The 15,422-nt window shown below is 40.9% G+C and overlaps 1 protein-coding gene across 4 annotated transcripts; it reads left to right on the plus strand.

Annotated features, from left to right (window-relative positions):
- The first annotated feature begins 6 nt into the window (after window positions 1-6).
- Window positions 7-14,296, plus strand: ITGB1BP1 (integrin subunit beta 1 binding protein 1). 4 transcript variants are annotated; one of them, XR_009762145.1, is made up of 10 exons: window positions 7-151; window positions 614-825; window positions 1,274-1,373; window positions 1,471-1,572; window positions 5,544-5,622; window positions 6,907-7,040; window positions 7,758-7,850; window positions 10,847-10,996; window positions 13,303-13,448; window positions 14,278-14,296. XR_009762145.1 is itself a non-coding variant. In XM_061622814.1 (9 exons), the coding sequence occupies exons 4-9, from the start codon at window positions 1,501-1,503 to the stop codon at window positions 13,372-13,374; spliced, it is 600 nt and encodes a 199-aa protein (XP_061478798.1). In that variant the 5' UTR covers window positions 7-151; window positions 614-825; window positions 1,274-1,373; window positions 1,448-1,500; the 3' UTR covers window positions 13,375-13,681. The 4 variants fall into 4 exon arrangements, 3 of the variants coding, with proteins under 3 accessions (XP_061478798.1, XP_061478799.1, XP_061478797.1); XM_061622814.1 differs by lacking the exon at window positions 14,278-14,296 and having other exon boundaries at window positions 1,448-1,572; window positions 13,303-13,681; XM_061622815.1 differs by lacking the exon at window positions 14,278-14,296 and having other exon boundaries at window positions 1,274-1,347; window positions 13,303-13,681.
- The last annotated feature ends 1,126 nt before the right edge of the window (window positions 14,297-15,422 follow it).

Consider the following 15,422-nt stretch of genomic DNA (forward strand, 5'->3'; position numbering starts at 1 on the left):
AAGCGCCCCCTAGAAGTCAAAAAGTGCTAGAGCGGAAGAAGGGGCAGGCGGAGCGGAAGCTCCTTGATGTGATGGGTGGGAACCGGAAGGCGAAAAGGAAGGGGTTCCCTGTATTCGTTGTTGTAGAAGTGGGTAGTGGTGGTAAGGAAAGGTAGGAGTGAATTTTGTCTCAGAAGGCGTGTGTGTGTGTGTGTGTGATACTTCTGATGTCCCTTTAATTCAACTTGTGAACTTTAGAGCAGGGTTTTCCGGGGATGGCTGTGCCAGTCACACGACAGCAAAACCAACAGAGTCTTGGGGCACCTTAAAGGTTAACAGGCTTACTTGGATCATCAGGAGTGGTATTCAGTATTAGTTCGACTCAGAATAGCTAACAGGCACGACTAACTTAGGTTTATTCATTTCAGTGGATTGACTGAGTAGGACTCAGTTGAACGTAATCCAAGCTTTCGTGGACTCCACTCCACTCAGGAAGTTGTTGGCATATATTCAGGGAGGGGGGGAATGAAGGAGGATTTTAAACAGTGAGGTCGGAGAGAAATGAAATGCAGAAAGTGCAGACAGTGACAATGATGATATTAACTGACCAGTTGTTTGTTTTGTTTTTTGGTAGAGATTCTGGGGAATGTGATAGCTGCAGATTTGTTCACTATGAGATGCTGTGATGTGGAGAAGCTTCTCTTGCAGGATTTCTGCTTGTGGTGCTGCTGTTAAAGGCACAGAGGAAGGAGAAGAAAAATGGGAAGTAACCTATCTCCTGAAATAATCATGTGGAGAAAAAATCAGTTCTAAAACCATTCAATCATTCCTCTCTCCATGCTGCAGGTACTGACCAGACCAATACAAATAGTACTGTAGTTTTTCAGGCCACCTTTCTCAATGGTCCATATCGTTAGCAGAACGATTCCTTAAAAGAATATCCTGTCTAAACCTGTATCTTGAATCTTAGTTATTTTAAATATTTATTGATCTGTAGTGCAATAAAAATGTAACCAATAAAAACATAAAACTGTGCTTTAAAGAGAAATCTGATGTTGCCTGTGAGTCAACTCGTCTTGTAGAAATAGGAAAGCTTTTAGCATTCAATGAAATGTGTATACTATTAAAGGAAACGAGGTGGTTGTACAAGCATTCATGCTATTAAAATTGGAGTGAAGACAATAAATGTTAATCTTTACAATATTTTGAAGAATAATTGTTTGATCTTGAAGATATTTGTGTTCAGTACTAATATTCAGAAATCGGAATCAAATATACATGTTTTGTTTTTCAGTTTTATACCCTGACCTCTGGAGAAGCCAGTTTGACACACAAGTAACAACAGCTGCTTGACTCTACTTTTTAACTGTGAGATCCGAGCCTCCATCTTAAATGTAAATATGTATCTATGTGAAGTTTATGTGTATGTATCTGTTTAGGATCGAAGTATTAATGATGCAGCAAGCAGGACTTTTTTTTCACTCCTTACAGTTTTCTCTCTGATTCTTATGTCGGCAAAAAATGTTCAGGAAAGGGAAAAAGCGGCACAGTAGTAGCAGTTCACAAAGCAGTGAAATCAGTACTAAAAGTAAGGTAAGCAATCGATATGCCTTATTTAAAATTAGCAATTTAAAAATATTTTCTTATCTTTCTGTGGAATATGTATAACTAAATTGAGAGTATTTTCCCTCTCTGTTTATCCCTTCTGTGATGTTATGAAAATTTTCCATCCACTAGGTGGTGTATTCAGAAGTACATCCTGAAGTTATGTAGAACTACAGATGAATCTACATTTCCAAAAGGAAATGTTCACATATCTGGGTATTTTATTTGCTATTTCTTCACTCAGGCTTGGAGTTCAAAATGAGAATAATCTTGGGCTTACTAAAGTAAACCAACCAAATAAACTATTTTATGTATTTTGTACTGTTATGATTAAGAAAGATAACTGTAAAAGTTAATTTATCTTAAATGCTGTTATTACAGATAGATCCTCTGAAAGTGGATTGTGAATGATGAGTGAAATACTGCTTAACTTGTGGAGTGGGGACAAGGAATGTATTTAAAATGTTCTTGTTGCTAAAGGATGTTATACTGCAATGTGATGCATTATACACTGGTTGCATTTGGATGTAACAAAGTATGGTTTCTTGGTATAGAAATAAATCTAGGTGAGTCTTGAACTGGCACACTCCTTTCCTCTTCTTCTCCAGTATGACTTTTGCATACACTTTACCTAACCAGAGGTTTGCATTATGTCTTAATTTGCACTTCTGAGGTTAGTCTTCACTATCATTGTTATGTGCCTTCAAGTCAATTGCGACTTATGGTGACCCTATGAATCAGTGACCTCCAATAGCATGTGTCATGAACCACCCTGTTCAGATCTTGTAAGTTCAGGTCTGTGGCTTCCTTTATGGAATCAATCCATCTCTTGTTTGGTCTTCCTCTTTTTCTACTCCCTTTTGTTTTCCCCAGCATTATTGTCTTTTCTAGTGAATCATGTCTTCTCATGATGTGTCCAAAGTATGATAACCTCAGTTTCATCATTTTAGTTTCTAATGACAGTTCTGGTTTAATTTGTTCTGACACCCAATTATTTGTCTTTTTCATTGTCCATGGTATGCTCAGAGCTCTCCTCCAACACCACATTTCAAATGAGTTGATTTTTCTCTTACCCACTTTTTTCACTGTCCAACTTTCACATCCATACATAGAAATCAGGAATACCATGGTCTGAATGATCCTGACTTTGGTGTTCAGTGATACATCTTTGCATTTGAGGACCTTTTCTAGTTCTCTCATAGCTGCCCTCCCAAGTCCTAGCCTTCTTCTGATTTCTTGACTATTGTCTCCCTTTTGGTTAATGACTGTGCTGAGGTATTGATAATCCTTGACAAGGTCAGGGTCCTCATTGTCAACTTTAAAGTTACATCAATCTTCTGTTGTCATTACTTTAGTCTTTTTGATGTTAAGCTGTAGTCCTGCTTTTGTGCTTTCCTCTTCAATGTTGATCAGCATTTGTTTCAAATCATTACTGGTTTCTGCTAGTAGTATGGTATCATCTGCATATCTTCAATTATTGATATTTCTCCCTCTAATTTTCACACCTCCTTCATCTTGGTCCAATCCCGTTTTCCGTATGATACCTTCTGCGTATAAATTAAATATATAGGGTGATAAAATACATCCGTCTCACACCCTTTCTGACTGGGAACCAATTAGTTTCTCCACATTCTGTCCTTACAGTAGCCTCTTGTCCAGAGTATAGGTTGCGCATCAGGACAATCAGATGCTGTGGCGCCACCATTTCTTTTAAAGATTCCATAGTTTTTCATGATCTACACAATCAACGGCTTTGCTGTAATCTATAAAGCACAGGTTGATTTCTTTCTGAAATTCCTCGGTCCACTCCATTATCCAACATATGTTTGCAATATGATTTCTGTTATCTCTTCCCTTTCTAAATCCAGCGTGGACATCTGGCATTTCTCATTCCATATATGGTAAGAGCCTTTGTTGTAGAATCTTGAGCATTACTTTACTTGCATGGCATATTAAGGAAATAGTTCGATAATTACTGCATTCGCTAGGATCCCATTTATTTGGAATTGGGATGTATATTGAACATTTCCAGTCTGTGGGCCATTGTTTAGTTTTCCATATTTGTTGACAGATGTTTGTCAAAATTTGGACATTCAGTCTTGGTAGCTTGTAGCAACTCGATTGATATGCCATCTATTTCTGGTGATTTATTTCTTCCAAGTATTTTAAGGCAGCTTTCACCTCACATTCTAAAATTTCTGGTTCTTCATCATACAGTTCCTCCGTGAATGAATCTGTCATCCTGGCATCTCTTTTATAGAGTTCCTCACTGTGTTGCTTCCATCTTCCTTTTATTTCATCTCGGTCAGTCAGTGTATTCCCCTGATGATTATTCAACATCCCTACTCTTGGTTTAAATTTCCCTTTCATTTGTCTAATCTTTTGGAATAGGGCTCTTGTTCTACCCTTTTTGTTGTCCTCTTCTATTTCTATACAATAACTATTGTAATAGTTTCCTTTGTCCCTACGTACTAGTCGCTGTATTGTTGCATTTAGGGTTCTGACCGTATTTCCATCTCCTTTTGCTTTTGCTTTCCTTCTCTCTTTAACCATTTTAAGAGTTTCTTCAGTCATCCATTGAGGTCTTTCTCTCTTTCTTAACTATGGATTACTGAAACAAGCCAACTTTGATCCTTTGTTTATGAAACTTGCATGTTTCAATAAATCATAGTCAAGATAAACCAGTGAGGGGTAGCCAATGTGGTGCTATTTTGTGGAGCTATTTTGGACTACAACTTCCATCAGCCCCACGCAGCATGACCAACAGTCAGGGATAATTAGAGTTGTAGTCCAGCAACATCTGGAGGGCCCCACATTTGCTACCCCTGAGACACTAACTTGCTATCAATTGAAAATGAGAAAGCTTCTGATGTTCTGTAGACGTGCTAAAGAAGAGCGAAGTGAGGGGAAGCACATGAGTCCGAGGCTTTGTTGTGTTCGAATATAGCCACTGTGTCAGTTTTCATCATTTGGAAGACTTGAAACGGGTCGTGTTGTAGATGTTGCTTTGTGTAACAAGCAGTAAATGGAACCCTTACTGAAGGCTAGCCATTGTTTTCTGATAGTGCGGTCTGGTAAAAGAATATGATCATACCATACACTGAATAAAGCTGTTTGTAATGGACTAGACCAGAGGTGGAAAACCTCTGGCCAGCAGGCCAATCATGCCACACCATGGAGTACAGTATGGCCCATGAGGTCACTTCCCTCAAACCATGCCCACCAGCTGATGTCACTAGTGAGGACAGGCATTTGAGGGCGGTCTCCCATTTGCCTATCAGTTAGTGGGCCATTCGGAGTGCGCCTTCAGCCCCCTTCATGTTTGAAAGCCCCACAGTTCGCTTTGAAGTCCCCAAAATCGGGGCTTCAGAAGGAACCATCTCCTGATGTTACTATGATGTCAGGTAGGCTGCCCTGCCCACCCGTGAATTTTGGCCCACCAGGTGTGGGGGAAATGAAGATCTGGTCCTCCAACCAGAAAAGGTTCCTCACCCCTGAACTAGATACAAATGCTGAGTGCCATGGCTTCTGTGATTTCCTTCCCTCCCCCCCTTTATTTTTTCTGGGGAAGAATCTGGACCCTTTAATGCTGTCTGCTGGACAGATTAATGTACAGTTTATAAAATATCTGGAAGTATACTTCAAAAATGTATCAAAGGTTCAGTGTAGAAATGAAAAATGAGGTGTCTAATGTAACATTAATTTAAGCTATGCAGCAGGCACAATTTAAGAGCCATTAAAAGTTGAATTATTTAGTGTAGGGTGGGTAATGTTTTGCCTTCCAGATGTTGCTGGACTACAACTTCCATTGTCCGTGATTATTGGCATGTTGTCTGGGGCTGAGAAGAGTTGTAGTCTAGTAACAGAGCACTTGCTTTGTTTATAAAAAAGCACATTTCTAAAGATCATTTGACTGGAAAAACGTCATAATCTTTTAATATTTATTCTTTCTTACCTAGTCAGTGGACTCCAGTCTTGGTGGGCTTTCAAGATCTAGTACTGTGGCTAGTCTAGATACAGACTCCACGAAAAGTTCAGGTATGAAACTGATGATGGCCTGATGACATTATCTATAGGAATGTGTAGATGAATGGAGCTATGGCTAGGGATGTGTCCATATGGACACAGAACTTTTTTTTTAGCAACAAATGACACAAAGGTTGCAACTGGTATTATAAATTATTAATATGTAAAATCATTACAAGATATACAGCTTTGCAATGTACCTTATGTTTATATATCGTTTTGTCTATTCAGTATATGTCTGTACATGATTTGTTGTCTTTTTCTATAGTTCAGCAATCTTCACTACTTTGCATAACTTCCTCTGTATCTGATAGTTCTATGGACAGGCAAAGAGGTAGACAGGACATTAGAATCCCATACTCCTAATCATAGAAATATTACTTGGCAACTCCTCTGCCTTTTGGGATTTTACCGGGAAGGGTCCACACATTTTCAAGTTTACATTTGGTGTAATGCTGTGTCCATGCCACCTTCTGAGGCTGTCCTGTGCTCCCGTGAATCCATAGGATCCCGATACACCTGGTTTTATGCTCTGTATGTGCAGAAACAGCTAGTACCCCAATCTAAGAAATGTAAGTAAGTCCTCCTGATTCCAGTCTACTTGGAATGTTTCTTTCAAGATATATCTTTTAATGCTATTGGAATAGGCCAGACAACCACACAAATCATTCATTTTTTCTTGTTTTACACTGGGACCATATTGCTACATTAATTGAAGAAAAAGATGTTCTTCTGAGTTTTAACTGTTTGCTTTTCAACTTATTCTCTCTCAACTTCCGTCTTCCTGTATGTGCGCCCCATTGTGCGTGCTGTCCACTCTTGGCATCCGTTAAGTATTCCTCCCTTCTTATTTTGTTTGTTTATTTATTATTTGATTTATATCCTGCCGTGCCTCCCAGCAGGAGACCAGAGTGGGCTTGCCCTTCACTGCATGGTGATGCAAGGGTGAGAAACATTTCCCCTACCAAAGGCTACATTTCCTCATGTCAGTTACATTCCATGCTATGCAAGACTCTGAGGTTTCTACCCACACATATGGATCTCGCCATCCCCCACTGAAGCATGCAGGAGGCATTCAGCACAGTTCAAGAACACATTTCAGCCAGGCAAAGGCACTTACTGAAGGTGTGGGGCAGGGCAAATTGTAAAGATAAGAAGTGTTGTCTCTTTGTTTTCATGCTGCTAAATCTGTGTGAGACAGGACAGCAGACTGAGTCAGTTTTGATATACCAGACGTTTGTCAATGATTAGAACGATGGAGTCAGATTAATTATTTAAATGTCTCTTTCTTTATAGGCCAGAGCAATAACTCAGATACTTGTGCAGAATTTAGAGTAAAATATGTTGGTGCCATTGAAAAACTGAAGTTTGATGAAAGCAAGGTTTTGGAGGGGCCACTGGACTTGATAAACTACATAGATGTGGCACAGGTAAAGATTTTTGACTATATTTTTATTTATAAGTTGAAGTGGAACAGCTCCCCTTGGGTATTTTTATGGGAACTGAACTTCATCTCCAACCATCTTTATTTTTAAGGATTGACGTCTGACTCTGCTGACTTCCAAACAGCCACTTCTCATTAGTATTGGCAGCAGGTCTGGGAGGCTGGAAAGTTTTTTATGAGTTTTTTCCTGGTACACTCTAATGTGCGGAGTATCTGCTGCTGCATCCAGATCAGTCTGGCTGACCTTGAATTGTACAGCATGTATGCAGATCATTAGCTTTTGCTAAATAGCAGTTGTGCAGGTTTTTCTGCTCCTTTCTTAAAAGGTAGTGATATATAGCAATTGTAAAGATAAGAGTAGCTGAGCAAGAGAGTTGTAGGAAAGCAAGTGTTGGCTTGTTTTAAATCACCAAAAAGTATTTCCTTTTGATCTCCTTCAGAAACCATTGTGTGTGTGTGTGTAGTACTGTGGATTCTGCAGTGTAAACTAAGGTCACCAAGTTGCTGCTATCATTGTCAATAAGCTTTCATGGAGTTATTGTCACTCTTTGAAAGCTGCAGCTTTTGCTTATTTATCTACATGAAAAAAACAGCAGTTTTATGGGACTTACTTCTTCATCAAACTGTCTTGAGTGAATGCTCAGTAGCTTATTAATTGTGCTCATATGTGCATGCAATGTCTCTTCTTTGTTTTTTCCCAAAGCAAGATGGAAAGCTGCCCTTTGTTCCAGGGGAAGAAGAATTTGTTATGGGAGTTTCCAAGTATGGTATTAAAGTCACAAGTTTAGACCAGTATGTAAGTAGTTGCTGGTTTTAAAAGATCCTATTTGATTGTTTAATAGGAATTATGGGAGTTCTTCATTTTCTCTTCCTCTTTTACTTAAATATTAGCAAGGCAGATAATTCCCAGATTTTGATATGGTGAAACACATACGTAGTTATTTTCGTAAAGGTTCCATCAGAGACCCATTCCAGTCTTTTGTTTCCTAGTCTAATAAAATCTATGATTAATAGTGTACAAGGGAAATCTACAACAAAAAGTTGCAGAGTGGTGTGCTTTTATTTAGTGTGCCTTTCCATTTCTCTCTCCCACTCAACAGATATTCAGGTTGCTAAGTTATAGCCTGAAAAACTACTGCAAAGGCCAGCCCTGGACCTGATGGATTATAATAGTTATCACCCAATCACAAATACTTCTTTTAGGGGAAGGTGACTGAGAAGATTGTGGCAGAACAACTGCAGAATTCCTGGATGATTATCTAGATCTAGAATATCTAGATTCCTACCTTTAAACCCACTCTGGGTTTAAGACCATATCAGCTCTAGTCGCCCAGACAAAAAGGTCAGGGGAAGTATAACCCTACTCCTTCTGCTCAGTCTCTCAGGGGCTTTCAGTACCATTGACCATGGTATCCTTCTGGACAGATTCTGCAAAATGGGTATCGGTGGCTCTGTTCTTACCTGAAGGGTAATGTCCAAAGAGTAGCTTTGAGAGTGTGCCCTTTGACCACCTGGTATTTATGCTAGGGTGCCAGAGAGCATTATTTTGTCCCCAATGCTATTCACAATCTATGTGAAGCCATTGCAAGTGGTCATTAGGGGTTTTGGAGTAAGGTGTCATTGGTGCACTGATGATACCTATGTCTCCTTTACATCTGGGTCAGGAGAGGCTGCGCAAGCCCTGGACCAGTGACTGGATGTAGTGGTGTACTGGATGAGGGTCAGTAAACTGAGCTGGAATCCTAGAGAGCTGGAGGCCTTGTGAGTGGGTGGTTCCCATGTCCAGGAGATAGGTCAATTGCCTGTTCTGGATGGGGTTGCACTCCCTCTGAAGGAGCAGATACATATTCTGGAGATACTTCTTGATCCATCTCTGTCACTAGAGGCCCAAGTGACCTTTGTGGCCAAGAGCACTTTCTACCACCTTCAACTAGTATGCCAGCTGTGACTGTTCCTGGACAGTAATAGCCTGACCACAGTGGTCTATGCATTGGTACCCTCAAAATTTGATTACTGTAATGCACTTTATATGCATCCGGAAGCTGCAACTAGTGCAGAGTGCAGCAGCCAGACTTTTCACAAGAACAGTTACTGGCAACATGTTACTCCACTGCTGAGACAATTGCATCAATTGGTGATTTACCACTGAACCAGGTTCAAGATACTTGTGTTGCTTTGCAGAGCCCTAAACCACTTGGGCTGTGAGAGTACCTTAAGGACTGCCTGATCCTTTATGCTCTACCTCAGTCACTGAGATCCTCTGGTGGTTCCCCACACCCCTGGTGGTTCCCCACACCCCTAAGGTTCTCTTGGCCTTTACTAGGGACTGAGCCTTTAGTGTGACAGGCTGTGCCCTGTAGAACTTCCTACCAGTAGAGGTTCAGCAGGAATCGTCTCTGCCTTATTTTAGTCAGCTTTGGAAAACTGTGTTGTTTAGACAGGGCTTTGCTGTATGATTTTTTTTCTCTTTAACCAACCAGTAATTACTCATGCTTTCACTGATTTTATTATAGTCTTGTATGTTGTGTACTGCCTTGATATGCCTTTATGAAAATGTGGATTATAAATACTTCAATAAATAAGTTTTTGTTGCTAAACCTAGAACTGTTCTTGCATTATGGTGCAGCAATCTGGAGTAGCTCACTAGTAGAGACAAATTGGATATAATCCAGAATAAGTTCCTATGTACACTACTTGCATTGTGCTTAGCTCTGAAAGAGTTCCCTCCTCTAAAAGAATACATTCAGAAATCCATGATTCAATACTGGGGGGAAAAACCTTGCTGATGCCAGACCAGTATTTAGCGAAGCTTTGTGGGTTTTTTAGACCTGCAGAACAGAGAAGGCTGGGTACGGTGTTGTAAGAGTTTGGTGTTGACTTACAGTAGGGCCCCGCTTCTCAGCACCCGTGGGGCAATCAGCTGGAGGGGGGGCTGGAACTCCCCCCTCTCCAGCTGATCTTGCCGGAGGAGGGGAGGATCAGCTGTAGTGCACTACAGCTGATCTTCTCCTCCTTGGGGAGACAAGACTCCCGCACTCCAGCTGATCGTGCCGGAGGAGGGGAGGATCAGCTGTAGTGCACTACAGCTGATCTTCTCCTCCTCTGGCGCAATCATCAGGTTAGGTTCCAGACCCTCACGCGCTACAGCTGATCCGCTTTTCGGCAGTTTTCGCTTTTTGGCGGGGGTCTGGAACCTAACCTGCCATATGAGTGGGGCCCTACTGTATTCAGTTTTGCCCATAATGTCATATTGGGATATTTTTGACTTGTAAGATGGTATATTAAAATTTTTAATTTTATTATTAAAGGGCTGTTTATCTGCAGGAATTAACTTTTTTTCCTGTTAGATGTACATTTACTCAGCTCAGATTTCAAACTATGCCCACATGATAGCTCCCAATAAATTATTTAATAGGCTGACAAATTACCATCTTTTTGTAAGCAAATCTGGCTCAATCAAAGACAGTCCATTGTATTCTTCATTGCCCTTTACACAATTGACTTAGGAAGAGATTCCTTTATTCACTCCATAATTTTTTTAGAAGGTCAGTTGGATGAAATGTAGTTACTGGCTCATACAAATTTTTTAATACCCAAAATTGTGTTGACTGCCAAAAGGATTTTGTGATTTAAATGATTTGGGGAACTTTATAATTTTAAGTTTTGATAATATGCAGTTCTGAAAATTGATATGCTGGATTGCCTTGGGGTTTTTTAGTGATGGATATTGTAATGGCTATTGGCTCCAAGTAATAAAAATTTGACTGACAAATTAACATGTGGAATTTTCAGGATGTTTTGCATAGACATGCACTCTACCTAATTGTTCGAATGGTCTGCTATGATGATGGCCTAGGGGCAGGGAAAAGTTTACTGGCTTTAAAGACAACTGATGCAAACTATGAAGAATACAGCCTTTGGATATACCAATGTAATAGTATGGTAAGATTCATGTTTACTATATTTTTAAAAAACGTATTGGATACTCTGGGTTGACAAGAAGCTATTTAATGTGTGCAGTGCTATACTTGTGAATTATGTCCAGCTACATGTGCTAGAGCAATACATGGCAAAATGGGTTTGTACCATTGGGTCCCATATAAGGAAATGGTGTATGCCCAACTTGTGGTACACCAAGGCATAAGCAGGTGCATAAGCCTGGCTGTGGCATAGTCAGGCCTGTGGCTTGCTTTGCCGCTCCCATATTTTGCTGTCTCTTTCCTGGATCACGAGATCAGAGGCAAAATTGGGATATGGACAATTACATAATACAGTAGAGCAGTGGTTCCCAACCTAGGGGCCACGACCCCCAGGGTGGTCAGGAAGTCATTCTAGGGTGGTCGCGAAGAGCTAAGAGGAATTTTTTTTTTAAAGGCTTCAAGCCAGCTGAAACAAACTGAGCAAGTACAAGCGACTTTCATTCCCTACCCCCCCAAGAAGACCTGCTGCTGATTGCTCTTCCTGGGCTCCCAGCTCCTTAACCCCTTATGGAGAAGGGTAGCCTTTGCACATTGCTTGGGCCAGTGGCAGCAGCAACAACAGCAGAAGGGGGAGAGCACAGCTATGGTGGCCAACATGTACTGAGTGGGAGCTGTGTGTGGGTAGGAGAGGGTGGTCTTCTGGCCTTCTTCCAATCCCTTCCCACAACTCGCCAGACTCCTGAAATGCAAACATAGAGGCATGCAGCAACACGCTCCCCCCTCCCCATACATTTTCCTGTAATCCCAGACTCAAATCCAGACTAAGGTGAAGGTGGTGGTGATTGGGGGGGGGGAGACTGAAGATGGAGAGAAAAGTTCACTCCTCACCCCTTTGCCTCAGAAAGAGAGGGAAAGGAGGCAGCTCCTCTCTTCTTCCTCCCCCCCCCATGGGACACCCTCCTTTTGGTGTAAGGGGAGAGGAGGAGGGAGTGAGGGCTAGAAGTAGGACCATGTGCGTTTGTTTTCAGGCCCTCCTATTTTGATTTTGCATATAGACTTGGGTGAACTGGATGCTCACGTTTATTGGGCTTTAATTTCTTGCCAGGCAGATTTCTCTCTCCTGCATCTGTTTCTCTGCCTGCATACAAATTGTGGTGCTGGCCAGAGTAGCAGCAGCAGGGAGACCAACGCTTAGCATGTGGGGGTTGTGAAATTTTTTGAGGTTACAGAGGGGGTCCTGTACTCATAAAGGTTGGGAACCACTGCAGTAGAGCAATGAGGACTTGGGACATGATTTGTGGCACACTTGCCAGAAATGCCAGCCACCGCTATTTGTGCAAGTGTTAGAGTGGCACTAAAGGCATGCCTGTTGCACACGCAATTATTCCTGCCACAACCCTAACCCTTTGTATCAGAGACGATGCAAGTGAAACAGGAGCCTGTGTGAAAATAAACTATGGCAGTCCTGTAACTTTAAAATAATTGCATACACTTGGACATGACGATTTTCTCCCTATCAGTCATTCTGTCTTGATGCTGCTTACAGGTTTGAGGATAAAGTTCTGCTCAGTTAAATCTTTCGCTTCATTAAATGAAGCAGGGTGGCTAGAACCAACTTGCAGTCTCTTCTAGGAAGCACATCTCCAGTTTACTCAGCTACCAGTGGCGATTTGATCTTCTAGAGAGGGGGAAGTTAAATGTAGTATAACAGCAAGTGTTGGCATTTATTCTCATAGCTTTATAGTAGCAGTATATTGGAATTTTAAGCATACCAGCCTGGCTTTCTGCTGTGTTTACGTGTCCATATGCACGCTAGCAAATCATCCATTAATACTACTTAGCTTTGTAATCTCCTATACTAGCAACCGTGATTGCTGAGTAAACAAGGAAACCTGTGCATGTTCAGGAGCTGTCCCTCTGTTAACAATAGCCCGTGTGGAATATCAAACAGTTTATGCTATTAGTTTTGACTTGCAAACAGTTCATGTGTTCACTAACATTTATAGGCTGATCCCACTGTCCCACATAGAATGCTTTAGATCAGGGATAGCTAGCATGGTGCCCTTCAGATGTTGTAGACTCCAGCTCCCATCATCCCTGGCCATTGGCCATGCTGGCTGGGGCAGGTGGGAGTTCAAAATATCTGGAGAGCACTGCACTGGCTACCCCAGCTTTTGATAATGAGCATTCTTTACCTTGAAATTTGATTGAAGCAGAACATGCCATAAGGAAAATGCTGAAACACTGAGATAGGCTGCAGGTTGAATGCTCTTTCATGTCCATGAAAACAAATATGAGCAGCTCTTTATATATATATATATAATGCAGGAACAAGCACAAGCTATTTGTAAGGTGCTGTCAACAGCCTTTGACTCTGTTTTAACATCTGAGAAGTCCTGAATTTCGACAGCTGCACTTCATACTGAGAGGAAGTATTACTTACTGTGACTGCAGCAGAGACAAAATGAAAGCAGGTATTTGTTAGATGTGAACTTGTTTTTTTAAATATCTGCTTGAACAAAGTATTTTTGTAAATAAAATTTGTCTGTATTCCAAACTATGTTACTAAGAGCTCAGCTGACCCTTTTGACCATATTTGCACAGCCATGTATAAGTTTAAGTGCTAAATATCAAATCTTACTTAAAATATTTTTTCCATTTTTTTGTACATGAATAAAAAAGTGAATTAAAGATGTGTCTTGTTAAATACTGTGTGAACATTTTCAACAGCTTATAGCAGGGGTGGTAACCTCGAGTTTGGGGTCCTGATCTGTTCCCTAAAGACTCCACCAATGTTGGCAGTGGTAGCAAAAAGGGAAAAATGAACATAGATGCTACACCTGGATGGACATCCTCATTGGAGGATGTGAGTCACTCCCTCCCCAGACGGGTAATTTGATGAGTGGAGTGATGGTAATAACACTCCCTCACAGCTCATCTGCACAGATCAGCTGAGGGGGGGGTGCTGTGTGTATGTGCATGTGTGTGAAGTGGCCACACCCATCACTGCCATGTGGCCCTTGGAGGGTTGGATGTCAGACACATCTAGTTTGAATGTGGCCCTTATGGCAAAAAGGGTTAGCCACACCTGCCTTCTAGTATACTAAATTTGAGCATTTGTGTTTTTGTGTTATGGGGCAAAGCACACTTCCTTTAAAAATGGAAGTGTTGCCCTAATGAGAACAAAAAGGTACATAAACTTCAGCAAAATAAATGTAAGCAGCTGGTAATGGATGCAAAAAAATATTACAAAGTGCTTTGTTGAAAACAAATACCAACTGGATAAATCAATATTTATATTAGCAGCAGGAGACTCGCTAAGAAGGCAGTTGGACTTTTGGATGACAAGGGAATCAAAGGTGTGCTAAACGAGGAAGAAAACAGAGAAGTTGGATGAGTTCTTTGCAGATCTCTTCCCAGCAGAAAATGCAGAGCAGACCCTGTACCTGAACTAACCTTTGTTAGAAGGGCATCTAAGGAACTGAGGAAAATAGTGGTGACCAGAGATGAAGTTCTAGACTTTATTGACAAATGGCCACATCCTGATGGCATCCACAAAGAGTTCTTAAATAACTCAGATGTGAAAATGCTGATCTTGTAACAAAGAATATGTAATTTGCCCTTAAAATCAGCCCAGACCTGAAGACTAGAAAGCAGGCCATGTAACACCAATTTTTAAAAAGAGATCTTGGAAATTACAGGCTAGTTAGCTTGATGTTTGTTATGAGAAAGCTGGTAAAAACCAAGAAGGGATTTGTAAGGTGCTCCAAAACGATCTCTCAAAAGTGGGTCAATGGGCAGTAAAATGGCAAATACAATGTATGCAAGTGTGAAGTGATGCACAGGGGAGGGAGCAGGTATCCTAATTTCACCATTATGCTGATGGGGTCTCAGTTGGTGGTGACTGATCAGGACTAAGACTTTGGGGTTGTAGCAGATTGCTCAATGCGGACAATGATCCAGTACATAGCAGCTCTGAAAAAGACATTCCATGCTAGGGATTGAAAATAAAACTGTTCATACCATAATGCTATTTTACAAACCAATGGTGCAATGGCACTTGGAATACTCTGTACAGTTCTGGTCGCCTCACCACATATCTGTTTTCCCTTCCAGTAGGCTCAGTGGGAGAGTAAATTGGGGGGGGGGAGAACAGCTAAAGGAAAACCCTAGAAAAATGCCACCTTCTACTTTCAACCCTGGCAAGGTGAGCATAGTAGGACTTTTGATTTGGTCGTTTCTTTACCTTGGATTCTCCTGCTTTGCACAGGATTGATTTGTAAATTTTTTAAAGTCTTATTACATAAGACAGAATTCACATTTAAGATTAGCGTTAAGAAGATTAGCAGTTTTAGGATTCATAGTTAATACATCAAGGCGAAATACTGGTTATTGCTCATTAATTAAGGCTCTTTCATACTCAAAAGAAAGAGTCAAGATGAGACTTA

The sequence above is a fragment of the Rhineura floridana genome, chromosome 4 (assembly GCF_030035675.1).
Source record: "Rhineura floridana isolate rRhiFlo1 chromosome 4, rRhiFlo1.hap2, whole genome shotgun sequence".
Lineage (NCBI taxonomy): Eukaryota > Metazoa > Chordata > Lepidosauria > Squamata > Rhineuridae > Rhineura > Rhineura floridana.

Bases quoted from the DNA above. Each gene is read 5' to 3' on its own strand.
- ITGB1BP1 (XM_061622814.1), top strand. From the start codon at position 1,501: ATGTTCAGGAAAGGGAAAAAGCGGCACAGTAGTAGCAGTTCACAAAGC. The intron at 7,041-7,757 runs GTAAAGATTTTT...TTTTTCCCAAAG, and splicing joins ACTACATAGATGTGGCACAG to CAAGATGGAAAGCTGCCCTT. The intron at 7,851-10,846 runs GTAAGTAGTTGC...TGGAATTTTCAG, and splicing joins TCACAAGTTTAGACCAGTAT to GATGTTTTGCATAGACATGC.